General features: G+C 39.9%; 1 protein-coding gene across 1 annotated transcript in view; it reads left to right on the top strand.

Annotated features, from left to right (window-relative positions):
* The window catches only part of alkbh5 (alkB homolog 5, RNA demethylase), a 52,116-nt gene extending 34,394 nt beyond the window's left edge, over positions 1-17,722 (top strand). The window contains exons 2-4 of the mRNA XM_069905040.1: positions 15,352-15,432; positions 16,173-16,328; positions 16,748-17,722. Of these exons, the coding sequence (XP_069761141.1) occupies positions 15,352-15,432; positions 16,173-16,328; positions 16,748-16,940 (430 nt within the window). The 3' untranslated portion in view covers positions 16,941-17,722. The remainder of the gene's footprint in view (positions 1-15,351; positions 15,433-16,172; positions 16,329-16,747) is intronic.
* The last annotated feature ends 460 nt before the right edge of the window (positions 17,723-18,182 follow it).

Raw genomic sequence — 18,182 nt, 5'->3', positions numbered from 1 at the left:
CTCTGCAATTCTAATTGCAGTCTGTTAGATAAGAAATCAAAGATCCAGTTGCACAGGGGGTGTTGATCCTGAATCACAATGTTTGGGTGTTTGCTGGGGCCTATGGCATTGAAGGCAGCGCTGTAGTCTTTGAAGAGTAGTCAAATGATGTGTATATGATTCATTTACTATTCAAAGTTTGCATTTGTGTACATTTGTTCTCATTTAATATCTCACCTGAAAGGTAGTCAGTCCTCTGGCAAGGCAGTGCCCTCTCATCCAACAGTTAATGTCTTAATTAAAAATCTAGCTGGTGACTCCCTAATTTAAAATTTAACTTTGAAAATGAAAATTTGTGTTTGCTGACCATACTGCTGTTTTAAAAATCTTTAAAGGTACTTTCCGTTCCACTTAAACATTAGGGGTGATCCTGTGACAATTTTAAAAGTGGATTTGGCTTTGAAAGTGCAGACTGATGTTCAATGGGAAGTGGTTTGTTGTTCACCAACCTATTGCAGTACTGGTGAGTTAACACCAGAGGGCAGAACAGAAGTCTGCAATGCGTGTTCTTTGGCTTGGCTTCACGGACGAAGATTTATGGAGGGGTAAATGTCCACGTCAGCTGCAGGCTCGTTTGTGGCTGACAAGTCCGATGCGGGACAGGCAGACACGGTTGCAGGGGAAAATTGGTTGGTTGGGGTTGGGTGTTGGGTTTTTCCTCCTTTGTCTTTTGTCAGTGAAGTGGTCTTCTTCAAAGGAGGTTGCTGCCCGCCGAACTGTGAGGCGCCAAGATGCACGGTTTGAGGCGATATCAGCCCACTGGCAGGCACCAAGAGATTTCTTTAGGCAGTCCTTGTACCTCTTCTTTGGTGCACCTCTGTCACGGTGGCCAGTGGAGAGCTCGCCATATAACACGATCTTGGGAAGGCGATGGTCCTCCATTCTGGAGACGTGACCCACCCAGCACAGTTGGATCTTCAGCTGCATGGATTTGATGCTGTCGGCCTCTGCCATCTCGAGTACTTCGATGTTAGGGATGAAGTCGCTCCAATGAATTTTGAGGATGGAGCGGAGACAACGCTGGTGGAAGCGTTCTAGGAGCCGTAGGTGATGCCGGTAGAGGACCCATGATTCGGAGCTGAACAGGAGTGTGGGTATGACAACGGCTCTGTATACGCTAATCTTTGTGAGGTTTTTCAGTTGGTTGTTTTTCCAGACTCTTTTGTGTATCTTCCAAAGGCGCTATTTGCCTTGGCGAGTCTGTTATCTATCTCGTTGTTGATCCTTGCATCCGATGAAATGGTGCAGCCAAGATAGGTAAACTTGTTGACCGTTTTGAGTTTTGTGTGCCCGATGGAGATGTGGGGGGGCTGGTAGTCATGGTGGGGAGCTGGCTGATGGAGGACCTCAGTTTTCTTCAGGCTGACTTCCAGGCCAAACATTTTGGCAGTTTCCGCAAAACAGGACGTCAAGCGCTGAAGTGTGCGTACTCTATTGAAAATAGATCAATATTATCATTATAAATAATGTAACATTGAGAACTTGGTGCAAGTCTAACTCAAGATAGGAGCTTGGTAATTTGTCCAATTTGTTAATGCCCAACTATGTCATCAGGAACCTTGGTGACTACTTGTAACTTGGCATTGCTAGAGTATTCCTGCAGACATCAACAGATAGAGCATTCGGTTCTTAAATGAAATCTGCTCAGTGATAATTAAATATGTGGCACATAGCTCAGTATAATACAGTATTATTAAATCCTTAATATTAGTTTAAATAGATCTTCACTTTCAGACTTTTTAGCACAGACTAGTTTTAATTTGTATATTGGAAATATTTCCTGTAGAGACATTTCACAGTTATTTGGAGCATGTTAATGTGCATGAGCAATATTCATGAAAATGATTGAAAGAGAATTACAGCTTTCCAGTGCACTTTGGGATTCATCTGCATCTTTCGTTGTAGCTCAGAATTTTTTTTTAAATTGTGTAATTTTTTTTAAAAAACTGGAGATTGAGATATACAGGAATTGAGATATACAGGAATAATATTGAGAATGCAGAAGACAGTTCAGAATACAGTAAAACCCCAAATTTAATGTGAACTTGGATAAAATGTAATCAGCCAGTGAACCCCTTTTTTCCCCCCCTTCTTTCCGGAATTGAAATTGCTTGCAGATCAAAATGGAACACAGTTAGAAGACTAAAATCTTTTTCAGTGAAAGATGAGCTTCATGCACGACGCAATCGAGAATAAAAGTCAAACCCAAGTTGCATGTGGCCTTGGTGTACTTGAATTAATACTTTGTTGCTGGAAATCTCAGGAAAGTTGAGGAAGAGGTGGGATTAAAGGCCAAACGCATGAAGACAGCCAAAGATGTCAGCCTCGATGAATCCCTGTCCGAATGGTTCATTCGAGCACATTCAGAAGGCCTTTCAATTTTCAGGCCTATTCTCAAAGCTCAAGCTGAGAAGTTTGACTAACTGATCAACGGAGAAATCTCACGGGTCAAAGCTAGCAATGGATGGCTAGACCAGTTTAAACGCCGTCATGGGATTTCTCAAGTGTTGGTGTCTGGAGAAATTTGCTCAGCCGACAGCGCCGCCTCCAGTGAATACCCAGCAGAACCAAAAAACTCTTTTAGAAGAAGGTGGTTGTGTCAAAGAACAAGTGTACAAATGTGACGAAACAAGCCTCTGCTACAAGATGATCCCAGACTGCATGCTGTCAAGCAAAGATGATGCCTATCAACATGAGAGGTTCAAACTACGCAAAAATTGTGTGACATTGTTGTTTTGTGTTAACAAGATTGGAACACAAGTTTAAAAACGCTAATGATTGGCAAATTTCACTCACCCCACAGTTTCCACCATGTCAACATGAAGTCGTTACTGTTCGAGTACACGCAATGCTTGAATTACCAGTGCCATCCTTGAGGATTTGTCCCTGCTGTCCACACTCATTTGGATAAGCAAAAGCTAGAACCCAAAGCTCTTCTTTCCCTTGACAGCTGTCCCACCCAGCTGTCACCTGCCAACCTATTAAGCTGCAATGGAAAGATCAGAGTTTCTTACCTCCCAAAGAACACTACATCTAGGATCCAGTCCCTAAATCCGGGAATCATCTCCGTGTTCAAGCAGAATTAAAGGTGTGCATTAATTCGTGGAACTGTAGTTGAATCAACAACGCTGGAAGACTATCTGAAATGTATGAATGTTAAAGTCAACTCCTTGTGTGTGGGGGGAAAAATGCTGGGAGAAGGGCTGGGTCCAGCCTTTTCATCACGAGAATCAACTAAAGATGATGAGCAAGAATTCTATGGCTTCACAGATACAGGTGGATGAGGCACAGAGACTCTTTCAAATTAAGAGGATTTTCACCGACAGTCCTCTCTGCTGATGACAAATACCTTACGTATGAGTGTCTGATGGACTCAGAGATTGTTTTTTTTAAAAAAACTTTATTTAAGATTTTATAACATGAATAAAAAAGGATTACATTTAAAAAGAATAAAAGTAAGATAATAAAGTTACAGTACCACATCGGTAAACTAAATAAACTAACCCCCCCCCCCAATAATTATTACACAACATTAATAACCTAACTTAGAATTAGTCTAACCCCCCCAAAATAAAGAGTGAAGAGTTAATAAAGTGACCAATATTATATATAAGAAAAAAAAGCCCACTTACAAAAAAAGATAAAACATAACAAGTAAAGATACTAACAAAAAAAAGTTATCAATACTAAAATATCAGACTTAAAAACATATTTAAATCAAACTTAAATGCATATATTTAGCAAACGGAGTCCACTTTAACCTATAAAAAGACATCCTATCCTGAATTGAAAAAGATATCCTTTCCATAGTCAAACAGGATTTCATCTCCAAAGGCCACCTATCTAAAGTTAATATATTTCTGTCTTTCCAAGTAAGAGCTATACATTTCTTGGCCACAGCTAAAGCTAAATAGATAAAGGAAATCTGATAATCCTTTAAACCTAAATCAATTAATGATTGCATATTCCCTAATAAAAATATATCAGGATCTAATACAAGACAGATATTATATAAACTATTAAGTATAGATTGAATACCTTTCCAAAACTGTTGCAATCGATCACAAAGCCAGACAGTGTGCAAAAAAGTATTAGCCGTCTGGTCACAACGAAAACAGCAATCCGACTTACTAAGGCCAAACTTTTTTAGTTTCTCTGGTGTTAAATATAACTGATGTATAAAATTATAATTAATCATCGCTAATCTAGCATTAATCAATTTCCGAATACTATTCTGACAAATTTCCATCCAGGGTTCTTCAGCTATTGTAAAACCTAAATCTTTTTCCCATTTCAACTTATCTTTATCCCAATCTTTTTTACTTTCAGTTTCTTGTAAAGTACAATACAAATCAGATATATATCCCTTTTTTGGTATTGAAAGTACATATTCCTCAAAATTAGAATCAGGCAGTAAGATCATATGACGACCACATATCTGTTTTACAAAAGATCTTAATTGATAATACACAAATATAGAATTTCCACTAATACCAAATTTCCTTTGTAATTCATCAAAGGAACAAAAACATCCCTCAGAAAAACAATCAGATAAGTTTTTTATTCCCTTCCTTTTCCATTGTTTCAAGGTGATATTGGAGACTGTAAAAGGAACAAGTTGATTGTATAATGGCAATCGTCCAGACCATTTATTTTTGAGCCCCAATTTGTTAAGTTTACTTGTCCATAGATTCAATAAATGCTTCAATATTGGTACATCATAAGTTCGTAATAAATTTTTATTCCATCGAAACAAAAACTCATGAGGAAATTTTTCTAAAATAACCGCCATTTCTACCTTTGCCCAACTGGGCGGATCATCCATATTCATTAATGCACTAAGAAATTTAAATTGAGCTGCTTCATAATAATGCTGAAAATTCGTAATCTTAAACCTCCAAATTGGAATTTCCTTTTGGCTAAAAGTAATACCCGATTTCTTTCTAATTGCTGGTATAATCCTAGATAATTGTTCCTTTTTTTAACTGCCATGACAAAACTTTGAGCTTTCTCACCCCATTCATAAAACTTATGTTTAGTTCGGTTCATTAAACATTCAAACCGATAAGTTTGTAATTCATTATTTTTAAATTAGTTAACCGATTCTTTTGCATTTCAGTAGCGGTTTTTTGAAATTCTTTTTCAGTAGCAGTTATCTTTTTCTCTAAATCTTCAATCTCTTTAATTCTCTCTCTCTTTAGAAGCATAACTGATAATTTGACCTCGTAAAAAAAGCTTTCATTGCATCCCATAAAACAAAATGACTAGAAACAGAATTAATATTATTACTAATAAAAACTTCAACTTGTTGTTTTAAATAACTAATAAATTCTGATTTTTGTAATAACATAGTATTAAATCTCCATCTTGGAGCTCTCTGAACATCTTGTGAACTCTGATATTCTAATAATAATAATAAAGAATGGTCCGAAACCAGTCTTGCCTTTTAATCCACCGATATAACCCTATCCTGCAAATGTGTTGAAATTAAAAAATAATCAATTCTAGAAAAATAATTATGGCGCAAAGAATAAAAAGAAAAATCTTTCTCTGTAGGATTAAATCTTCGCCAAATATCAACTAAATTCAAATCTGACATCATATTAGTTACTTGAACTGCCATCTTAGATTTCTTAATTACTCTTGGATACTTGTCCAATAAAGGCTCCAATACCACGTTTAAATCTCCCCCAATCATCATATTAGAATTTGATTGTCCAAGTAATAAAGACATATCCACAACAAAAGCTGTATCCTCAACATTCGGAGCATAAACATCAAGCAAATTCCAAGCTTCATTAAAAATTGTACAGTTCAATTTTAATAATCTTCCACCATTTTTCTCTTCATTCTGTAACTGAAATGGTGAATTCTTGTGCACCAAAATTGCCACTCCTTTTGCCTTTGAATTAAATGAAGAATAAAAAAACTTGTGCAACCCATTCACGTTTAAGTTTCAAATGTTCCTTATCAGTTTAATGAGTTTACTGCAAAACTTTTAATTTTTTTAAGTAAGAAAGTACTTTCTTACACTTAATAGGATTATTTAAACCCTGGACATTAAAAGAAGCAAACTTCAATTTAGACATTCCTTACAACAACTCAACAACAAAAAAAAGAAAGAGAAAAAAAAGAAACCCCCCCCAAAAAAGAAAAAAAAAAGGAAAACCCCTCCCCTTATTCCCTCTTAAAACTACAATCAAAAACAAAAAAAGAAAAAGAAAAAAAAATATTTATTTTAAAAAACTTCACTCCTTAACCCAAAAATTAAGGGAAAAAAAACAGGCAAGAGGTCAACTACCTCCTCCTGTTTAAACCGTACAATGCGGTAACTCCCACAAAATACTGGGTGTGAGATAACTCACACGTAGCTGATGACTTCTGGAAAATAATGCCCACCCAGTTACCTCTCCCAATTCCCATTTCATATTAAACTATCATCATTATCTGAAATCTTCTCAAAAAAAAAGTAAAAGATTTGGTTTTTTTTTTAATCAACTTTGCCACTTCGACCACTATTGCTTCCATTTCTTCTTGAAATCTGATTCCCATCTTGTATCTCCACTCTCTTTGGAGACCGTGGAGGACTACGTCGTTCCTGAAATTGCGTAATCGGTAAAGATTGAGCAAAGTCCATAGCTTCTTTAGGATTATCAAAAAACTTTGGCTGATATCCATCCTGAAAAATCTTAAATACCGCAGGATACCTAAATATTGCCGTATATCCTTTTTTCCACAACTCTTTCACGGAATTAAATTCACGTCGTTGAAACAAAATTTCTTGACTCAGATCCGGATTAAAAAAAACACGATTGTTCTGAACCATCAAAGGAGATCTATTTTGCTGTGCATTTCTAATAGCCACACGTAAAATTGTCTCTCTATCACAGTAGTTTAAACAACGGACCAGAACAGGTCTTGGATTCTGTCTTGAAAAAGGTTTCCTTCTCAAAGCTCTATGAGCATGTTCCAATATTAGACCTTCGGGGAACTTGTCCTAACATTCGTGGAATCCATTCAGTAAAAAATTTTCTTGGATCTGGCCCTTCTATGTCTTCTGGCAAATGAACAATTTTTACGTTGTTCCGTCTGGATTGATTCTCCAAATAATCAACCTTCTTTGCTGAATTTTTATTCTGAATCTGCAATGTTTCAATTGTTTTGTTTACATCTTGCAATTGATCTTGTACGTCAACTAAACCTTGATCACACATATCAAGTCTTTCATTAGTTTCAAGTTTAAAAGCTCCATAGTCAGCCATCTGTTGAGTATTAATATCCACCAATGTATTAAGCTTGGAATAGACCTGGGTCATAGAATTACCTAGCTGTTTCATTGAAGAATATAACTTAAATTCAAGATTCTTGATAAGTGTATCAGCAAAGGTAGATTCAGACATAGTAGGATCCTGCTGTTTCTGAGAGACCAAAGGATCTTCTGTCCCTTCCCTTGGTTTAGCAGCCTTTCTTGCAGTATGGCTCCGTTTAGAAAACCCCTGCCACAGCCCCCTCAGCAATATCAGGAGGCTGATAGTCAGGGTTATCTTTAAGCCATATCTCATCAAAAGCCTTCATTATATCTAAACCTGGGGAAACCGTCATAACTGGTGGTGCATTTCGCAGCGCCACCGCTATATCAATCGGAGGTCGGCTCTTTAACTCTCCAGCTGGTGGCGTCCCAGCTGATTCAGCTGTCAAACTCTCAGTGACAGCGCTCACAGCGGGCGTTGTTTTAAATACATGCGCCCGGCCAGCCCTTTGTTCCAAAGGCTGCCAGGCGTCATCTTTAAAGAGCCCTACCGGTACAGAACGAAGTTCCAATGCCGAATCCTGCACTTCTTCTCCTGGATCCATTCCACGCTGAGTCCTGGCTTCTTGTAAACAGGTAGGCTCAGATAATATCGGGAAATGTAATTTTTTAACGATCTGTTGGTGTTTTCTTTTACTTTTTTTTAGCAAATGTACCATTAGATATTGATTCAGCACCTCTTACTATTTATAAACTTTTTAAAGAATTTTAACGGGCACTTATAAACAAAATAATAACTCAGAGTCAGGAGATGACTAGAAGGCACGTCTGTTCCTTACGCCATCTTGCCACGCCCCCGACTCCGAGATTGTTCATAACATTACTATAGCACCGGTTCCCGAACCACAGGAGGATGACTATGAGGAGCCTCCACCCCCGCCCCCAAAAGTGTCTGAAGCCATTGAGTACCTCAAGCCCAGCCGACGTTGGATGTGGACCACATAAAAACCCTTCAGCTTGGAAGCATTTTGGATTTTGCTCACCCCCAGTGACCTGCTGCGTTCAAGCCATGGACATTCAATTGCTTTTTTTTTTAAGAAATAAAATGATGATTGTAAGAAATTTAAAAAAACCTGATTGCAAATGTAGGAATTGTACATATATTTTTTGAAAACGTTGTTTTTCGTGATCTCGATTTAGCACAATCCCGCATTTTTGCGATCCAATTTTTTTTGAACCCGAACCATCACGTTATATCGGGGTTCCACTGTATTGCTTAACACAACTTGAAAATTACATAATTGTTTCAGATATGTTATCTTAGAAGATGACATGCATTCCTCTAGACTTTTCAAAGATGGTCAACCATCTACAAGTCAGGAGAGTGTTCAAGTTTATTATCCGATTGTACAACCTGATTAAACAGTGTTCTCCAGTCCTCGATGCAACACTGCAAATGCTCACACAGGCAATCCACACATACAGGCAAACAATATATATATATACACAGTACGTAAAAACAAATATTAAAATAAATACATTTTATTGCTAAATAAATAAATGAGTTACGGAGGGTTTGTATGAGAAGTTCATCAGTTGTTTAGCAGTCTCACTCTGTGGGAAGAAGCTGCTTCTCAGCCTGGTGGTTCTGGCTCTGATATTCCTGTATCTCTTTACTGAAGGGAGAAGCTGAAAAATGCTGCATGCGGAGTCCTCACTGACGCTGCAAGCCCTCTTTACACAACGATCCCAGTAAATCCAATCGATTGGGTAGGGTGGGGGAGGGAAGAAAGGGAGATTCCAGAATCCTTTGTTGCTCATGTTCTTGTGGATTAATCTGTAACCTGATGCTCTGTACTCTACAGCAACCATACCACGTTGATGCAATCGGCCAAGACACTCTTTCGTAGAGCTCCTTTAGAAAGTTGACAGGATGGTGCCTGGTAGCCTTGCCAGCTTCCAATTTAGGAAGTGCAGTCATCATTGTGCTTTCCTGTCAAATGAAGAGATGTTTTATGTCCAGGATAGGTCACTTCTTAAGTGGTCTCCAAGGAACTTGGTACTTTCTCTTCATTAACAAACTATTAATTTGTAGTGGTGGATGGTTGACCTTAGTTATCTGCAGCCCACAATCATCTCCTTTGTCTTGTCAGTTTAAGATTCTGGTTATTATTCTTGCACCATTTCACAAGATTTTCCACTTCTCTGAAGTGTGACTCATTCTTGCTGATGAGGCCAACCAACCACTATCATGTCATCTGAAAACCTGATGACACTGTTGGCGCTGTTTCTAGTGTTGCAGATGTGGGTCAGTAGCATGAAAGGAGTGGGGTGAGTACACACAGCCCTGAGGTACGTCAGTGCTCAGCGTAGTGGTGCTTGACGTTCTGCTGCCAACCTGGACAGACTGTGGTCCTTCTGTTGGGAAGTCCTGAATCCAGTTACAGAAAACAGTGCTGAGTCCCAGTGAGAACAGCTTCTCCATGAGCCTCTGGGGTACGATCCCATTATCAGTGAGCTGAAGTCAGTAAATGGCACCCTGATGTACGAGGGATCATTCTTCAGGTGGGATAGGATGAAGTGGCGGGATAAGGTTATAGCATCATCAGTGGAACAGTTCTGTCTGTGAATTGAAATGGGTTTACTGCCTCTGGGAGATGCACTTAATTACCAGATGTTCGAAGCATTTTATAATAGTGGAGGCCAGTGCCACTGGCCAGTTGCTGGAGGCTTGTTACTGTCGCCCTACTAGGATAATGGTGACTGCCTTGAAATCCGTGGGAATGGTGGACCACTGCAGTGACGTGTTGAAGATGTCCATGTGGACTTCTGTCAATTGGTATGCACAGTCCTTGCTCAACTGGCTATTTAGTCTGGTCCCGCTCCCTTTTGTGGGTTCACCTTGGATCAGATTCTATTCACCTCCATTGCAGCCATTCAAGGACCTCGTTCATTGGGGAGACGACACTTTGGTGTAGTCTGTTCTCATTGATTCATGCGTAGGTATTCAGCCTGCCTGAAAGAGAGATGTCATTGTCTTTGACTCACAAGGTTGTTTTGTGGTCTGTTGTCTTGATCCTTTGCCACATGCACCTTGTGTCGCTGCTGTCGCACAGCTGATTATAGATCTTCTGTGCCTATCCACACTTTGCCTTCCAGATTGCATGGAAGAGTTCAGCTCTGGCTGACCTTAGTGCCACCTTGTCATCTGCCCTGAAGGCAGCAACGCCAATTCTGACATGGATCTCTGCAACTAACCATGACTTCTGGTTAGCCTTGGTTGTGTCTATTTGATCTGTGATATCCTCAATGCAATTGCTGATGCAACCAGTCACTGAACTTGTGTTACACCCATGTTTATGTAGCCGTTGAAGGTGGCCACCTCCCTGAAACTGCTCCAGTCTGTAGTTTCAAAACCGCTGCTGTAGCTCGCTCCATCCCGGCCCCCACCACATCCTGATCTCCCTGCAAACTGGCTTTGTTAGTTTTGCCATCCGTCTATATACTGGGGCTAACAAGACAGATATGCACTCTGAGTAACTAAAGTGGGGGTGAGGGGCAGCTTTGTATACACGAGAGATATTGGTGTACACCTGATCTAGGGTGCTCTCTTTTCTAGTGGCAAAGTGGACATCTGTTGAAACTGTAGAGCAGTGGTTCTCAACCTTTTTCTTTCCATTCACGTACCACTTTAAGTAATCCCTATGTCATTGATGCTCTGTGATTAGTAAGGGATTGCTTTAGGTGGTATGTGGGTGGAAAGAAAAAGTTTGAAAACCACTGTTTTTATCGTACCTTATCGACTCATTTTGTGCACGGTTTCATAACTCCAAAGAAAATGGGCCAGTGACAATTTTCCTCAAGCAAAATATTTCAGTAACAATTGAGTCTAAAGCAGTAATTCTTAACCTTCCCTTCCCACTCATATCCCACCTTAAGCAATTCCTTACTAATCACAGAGCACCGATGGCATGGGGATAACCTAAAGTGGTATGTGAGTGGAAAGAAAAAGATTGAGAACCATTGCTATAGTGCACACATGTCAAACTCTGGCCCGCAAGATCATTTCAAAAATGTATTAGAGGTGGCCCGCCCTGCAGCGAGAGCCGATGCTGTTTTTTGGTAATGTCACCCCCACCATCCTCCCCCTTCATTGCACATCCTTCCCCATTGTAACACGAGAAATTGTAACACGAGAAGTCTGTCGATGTCATCAGCCGGCAAGCCGGTTGGAAGGCTCCCCGCACAACCAGTCACTTCTCGCACCTGTCGAGCGGTGCGGCAGATGGGCGAGCGCCTGTGATTTCCTGTCGGCGCGACGAGCATGGGAGGCGGCACACGGCCCCCAGGCAGCGCGAGCCCCGCGCGACTGGCACCGGACGGCCCTTCCACAGCGCGAGCGCACTTCTCCCAGTCGCCACGGCCTTCAGCGCTTGGACCCACGCGGACCCCAGGGACGGCTGGTTCGGCCCTACACGTGAAGAGAGAGATGGTGGCTGTCCGCAAAGGCTGATCGGCAGCGCGCTGGGCCTGAGTGGGTGGGTAAGCAGGGGTGGGCAGAGGGTGTAGGTGAGGAGTAATGGGCAGGGGAAGTTATGGTGGTGCGAGGGGCAGTTAAAGGGAGGGATGAGTAGAAGGAGGGGTGGATAGGGAAGAGGTAAAAGGGGAGGGGCAGGGCGAGTAGGGGAGGGGTGATTAGAGGGTGAGAGACGGGTAGAGGGAGGAACAGGTTGAGGGGAGAGGCAGTAGAGGGGCCTGTATAGGATGGGGTGGGTAGAGGCAGAGTGAGTAGAGGTTGGGTAAAGGACTGGTCAGGTAGAGGGATGGTGGGTCGAGGGTGAATAGAGGCCTAGGGCCTGAGGAGTGAGCAGGAAATGCTGAGTCCTGATGCAGGCCAAAATGGACACAGCGTGTGAATGCTGACTACATCTCCACAGGGACCAAATAGGTTTCCCTCAGGTCAAGCAAAGGGTGAACTTGAGCTACCTACTCCTGACCTGTAACATTATCCTCCTAAAGTTATATCCTAAAGTTTAACATTACATATGTTGAAAGAAGAGAAAACATGCAGATGTTGTTGAAAATTTCAATAAATATTTAGTTCGGCCCTCGTCTTAGTCCAAGTTTTTAATTTTGGCCCTCCGTGAATTTGAGTTTGACACCCCTGCTATAGTGGAACAGTTTTTAGGTTGTGGTTTAAGTTGCCTGCTGCACCATGAATCTCCTTCATTGCTTTACCCTCAATTGCAAAGGCGGGATGTAAACTGTGGCAATCAGCGTAGCTGAGAATTCCCTGGGGTGATGGAAAGGTCTGCATTTCACCAACAGGTACTCTCCACTTGGATCAGTATAGCTTCAACATTCAGAAGCTCTATGCTATTCTGAAAAGAGCAGCTCAATTGATAGGCCCCTCATCCACTCATTTCTGGACTACAGAGGCTGCAGTTTTGTACCTTGTGCATGATGCACTAAAGCAACTCACTGAGACTCTATTGACAGCAACTGCCAAACCCACGGCTCCACTAGCTAGATTAATAGTGGCAGCACGAGCATGGGAACACCACCTAAAAGTTGCCCTCCAAACCACACACTTGACTTGGAGTTATCTTGACAGGGTTAGGGTTACATTGACTTGGAAATGTAACAGTTCCTTCAATGTTGCTGAGTCTGAATCCTGAACTGTCAATTCCTTGAAGGGCTCCAGCTCAAAACGTTGGCAATATATCTTTGTCTTCTACAGACTCTGAAAAGACCAGCTGAGGTCCTCCAGCATTTTGGTGTTTTTACAGAATCCTGAACTCCCTCCCTAACAGCGGTAGTGCAGAGATGGCTCACCACTACCTTGTCCAGGGCAATTAGGGATGCAATTAAATACTGGTTTTAGCCTGTGGAAGTCCACATCCCTTGAATGACAGACTATACAGCCCACTGAAACTGACAGGTTATGTGGTTGAGCAAAACCAGGGTGTTTGAAGAAGCCTCAGAACATCTGGACCTTGTGGAATTGGCTTGGATGGAGAGCAGGTATAAGCATCCATTAGACCAAAGAGCAATGGGTAATTGACAGGAGTGGTTCAGAAATGTTGAACCCAATAAAATTAATTAGTGTAAAAATACAAAGTGTGAAATGATGATAGGAAAGAAAGGTGTTCACAGATCAGAAAATTGTACAAAATATTGTGATTTAAAGTATGTTAATTGGCATTGTTTAAACTGTCCACAAGAGCTTGGAATACTCTACAAAATGTGACGATTTATTCCACCTTTGGGAGGAATGCACTGTTGGATGAACAGGGAGACTAAGAGAGGGGTTATCACACATTTCTTTGAAAATGGCAAGATGTTTAGAAAGCCTCTTTGGAAAGAAAAACCTCTCTAGTATGGCATCATCATTTGAGGAATTGAGTACAAAAGCAAGGATATGTTGAACTTTTATAGGTGTTGTTTAAATCTTGAATACAATGTTCTATTCAATACATTCCAGGAATTTTATGGCATTTACAATACTGGTATGACACCTGTGGTACTACAGAAGCTACCTATAGAGTGAAGAATAAGGAAAAATTGTGTTGTTCAACTTAATGAAATTTTGATGTAGTCATAAGGAGAAATTATTTGTTGGGGTGGCGTAAAATCATTTTAGCATTGAGTACTATAATTAGATAGCACAGATTAATAGTGCCGGAACCAGAAATGATGAATCACTACCAAATAGTAAGTGCAGTCTGGCCCTTTACAAGAAGGTTTCATCTGCTAGAAAATGATGTTCTATCATGAGTAGCGAAGTTTTGTGTGGCAGTGGACTCTCTTGCATGATGTAATAACATCAAATGATTGATTTGGCCAGCACAACTTTTTTTAAAAAGACAGCACTTTTTCTGTCTGGACTTTTTCTAAAGACAGGAGCTGCTACAATGACGGTGCTGGTGCGGACCCACGGGGAGAGGAGACGATACTCTTAGCAAATAATCAAAGCAATATCCTGATGAACCTTGTGCCCCCACTTCAAAGCCTTAACATTCTTCCTGTATTATGTTGTCTGAGCCTAAGGCAGAGATGGAAATTTTAAGTTTTGGGTAAATATATTTTATAAAAGAAAAAAATTAAGATAACAGAATGGAAGGATTAAGAAACACAAAAACTGCAAATGCTGGTATCTAAGGAAGCACTGAGAAGCTGGAGGGACTCTGTGGGTTAGGCAGCATCTTTAAATAGAAATGCCCAGTCATCTTAATCATCCTGATAACATTGAACATTTCTATCCATGGATTCTGTCTGAAATGCTGAATGAGTTTCTCTAGTTTCTCAGAACAGTAGGATAAATTGTTGTATCAAAGAGCAAGTGTGCACTTGATGGGATGAATACTCTCCTCTTTTATTCTATGATGTGTGGGGAGATGCTGCTGTTCATATCTCTGCCTTTCTTGATGCCTGGGCTAATGTTTTCTACCTCCAGGTATTAATTATCCCTTTTACAGAGCTCAATCCTAAGTTTGTACTAGTTTGTACTAGTCCTTAGCACATTGGTACTTGAGGTTGTGTTTATATTTTCATTCACAATTTGATTTCACATTCTGGAATGTGAGGTAATTTTGACTTGTGCTGCTGTGCATTGGTGTAGTCTTGCTTCTGTGGCATGACAATTAGTGTATCTCTCATGCTAATTTTGACTTGCTTCATAGGGAACTAAATTATTGTAAGTGAAACAAATTTGTAAATGATGGCAATGACTGATAAAAGGCTCGTCATAAAAATGGCGCACTTCATACTTTCTGACACAAATAAAAGCTGCAAGAATGAATATTGGAAGTTTTCATCACTTGCGCCCTTCTACCCTCTTTTACAGAAACATCTCTTTGCTTTTTACCATATCAAAAGTGTTCACTTAACCTCCACAAAATGCCATTTATTTGTAGATCCATTTGTTAGCTTAATTTAAAAAAAATAGTAAATTCATTTATTCTCTAGGCTAACCAATATGCACCCTAACATTCTATGCTGTCATTTTGAGTGTTGATTGTCATGGTTGGGTCCACTAACTCTTGGCATTTCTTTCTTTCCAGTGATTATGCAGCAGATGAAATCACTCACTGCATTCGACCACAAGACATCAGGGAGCGGAGAGCTGTTATCATATTGCGAAAGTAAGAGTTTCTCGTTCTTTGATGTAGCAGCTTTCATGATGGTTAGAGGTTTTTTTTTTAGTTTCTATAGTTGGGTGTTTCTTCTTTTCCAGAAATAACTCAAGGTAATGTAAACACTGAATTTAAAAAATAGTCAAAGCCAAAAAGGTTATTAACATTTCTGTTTGAGAATGAATACCATTCAGCTGTTTTCATCATTGAACGGGGTGGACTCTAAAACCTTAAGTGTTCAATAGGCCTTATCGTTTGAAAAGAGGGAATACTGGTAAATGGTATCAATGGGATGTAGGAGATGTGTATCTGAACAACTACAAATTTGCTGGAAATTCATAATAATGCAGAATCTTGGAAATATTTGGTCAGGTAGTAAGTGTGTAGAATCAAAGATAATATTTCAGATTCAATAACATTTTGAGTAGATGATTTTTCTGACTCAAGACAGTCATGAAACAGCAGCAAATAAGCATTTTCTCTCTCATCATTTTAGGTATTTATCTTTTCTCATGTTGTCTTGTACAAGCTTTAAGTTTCCTTCCTTTCTGCTGAGCACCGGCCTTTTACTTTGGATGTCGTGTATGGCATTTTTTTCACTATTCAATTAATTGTCAGTCCATCCAGCTGTTCATGAAGATCAAAGATGTGCTGCATCTGCAATAGTTGTGTGTGAGCTTCATCTTTGTATTTTGCTCACTGATAAGACTTGATAGATATATAATTTTTTCTACATTTTTCTCCAATAGAACAAGGACAGATGCACCACGTTTGGAATCAAAATCATTAACAGGTTCAGTGTTACCGGTTCACATGTCCAGCAGACAGTTGAATAGTGATCGATATCAAGCATTACTGAAACAAAAACGGTCTCATCGGAAGGCTGATCCAGATGCTGCACACAGGTAGGAAGGGGAATAACATTGGTTTGGGACAAAATGGGGAACCATGCTGTGCTTGTAAGTTTTCACCCTACTTTAACATTGAGTGTAATATAAACTGGATAGTAGGAAAAGACTTGTCATCAAACTTGGTGTAGCTGGAAATGATCACTGACGAAGGAATGCCAGTCGCTTCTTCGTAGCTTAAAGTCTGCAGACAGCTGTGAAATAATTAGCCATTTAATAAATTATTAAAGAACAAAGCTTTATCTAGGAGGGATTTTTCCCTCCAAAACAACCCAAGATCTTCCCAGTCTATAAGGTCACACCTGTTGGTGATCCGAGAAGAGGGTCATCTTTGAGATGGAAGTAACAAGAAGAAAAGTTAAAGGTGGTATGTGGTATGACTGAAATTGACTGGTCTCAATGTTTCCTTTTCAAAGGCCAAGGATTTTGGAAATGGACAAGGAGGAGAACCGACGATCCGTGATTTTACCAAAACACCGGAGAAGGAGTGACTGTGCCACAGAAAATTACTGGCGAAAGCCGCACGATTGTGGGGATGAGGAGGAGGAGGGTGGTGAAGGTGGAGTAGCAGCTAGTCCAGTCCGAAAAGTAAAAATGCGACGTCACTGACTGGAGAGCGAATGAAAGTAGACTTTAACTTGAAGGCTGAAGGACAAGAAATGCACTACTCAGTTCTGAAGGGGACAACTCAACAGTAACTTTCAGATTCAAAGAAAATGTTTTTTTCAAAAAAGCACTCTTTAAAACAAAAGGATTTTATTAAACTCCTTGAGGGTGGAAAGTGGAAGGAGATTGCTGTTCTTTTGCAGCCAGGTGCCCTCTGTTCATTCTTCCTTTTTGTTATTGGGTAATGTTGTATAGCCTATTTTTCCCCCTCTTTTGTTTTATGTATTTAAAACTCAGAATAACTCGCACAACTGCGTTGAAGCAAATTGTTTAAAATTATATATTGATTAAATTTTTTAAAACTACATTTTTTGAAATGAGAAGTAGCTAGAGTATCATGGTATCTTATGCGCTTCTTCAAACTTCAGCGCTTCCGTTGTTGGTATTGCAGATTTTGGAAACTTCCCAAACCAATGTTAAATCTATTGTTGCAGAGGAACTCGTATGGAGAGGAATTTTTGTTTTCGTATAGGGGGAGAAAAAACACGTGTGTGTTGACTTGTAACAAAGTTGTACAGTTCTAGGAAAACAAAGTTTAATGTAAGCAAAAGAATGAGTAATGTAAATGAAAATAGGTATTTTATGTAATAAAAAAACAAAAAAATATGAATTTGGGAAACTGTCAAAAAGAGAGTTTGCCTGTCAGCAGGGCTTTTGACCTGAATGCTTGCTTTATTTCTTGTACAAATGCTAAATTTGATTAAATGCAAAGAGCGTCACTTTAACTTGAGTGTTATGTCTAAATTCCTGAACTTTGTGGGGGGGGGGGGGGGGGAGGAGAAAGTTAAATGATAGGAACAGTGTTAAAACTGTGAACCCCCAAAAAAACTGCTGCTGCTCCTGGGAATCTGTATTTAAAATACATTCAGAAATGCTTAGCAGCTCTGGCAACAACAGCTATTCTTTTGAGTCGATGGCCCTTTCATGACAGATGCTGCCCATATTTCCAGTGTTTTGTTCCAAGATTGTCATCGACTCACGATTTAATACCCTCTCCTAGAATCAGAATTTATTGTCCTGAACGTGTCACGAAATTCGTTGTTTTGTGGCAGAATCACAGTGTAAATATTTTATATAAACCACATTTCAAAAATAAATAAAAATAGTGTAAGAAGACAGTGAGGCAGTGTCTGTGGTTCATTGTTAATTCAGGAATCTGATGGCAGAGGGGAAGAAACTGTCCTT

This window comes from Narcine bancroftii, chromosome 12 (genome assembly GCF_036971445.1).
Source record: "Narcine bancroftii isolate sNarBan1 chromosome 12, sNarBan1.hap1, whole genome shotgun sequence".
Taxonomy (NCBI): domain Eukaryota; kingdom Metazoa; phylum Chordata; class Chondrichthyes; order Torpediniformes; family Narcinidae; genus Narcine; species Narcine bancroftii.
This window is presented reverse-complemented; position numbering and strand designations above follow the sequence as displayed.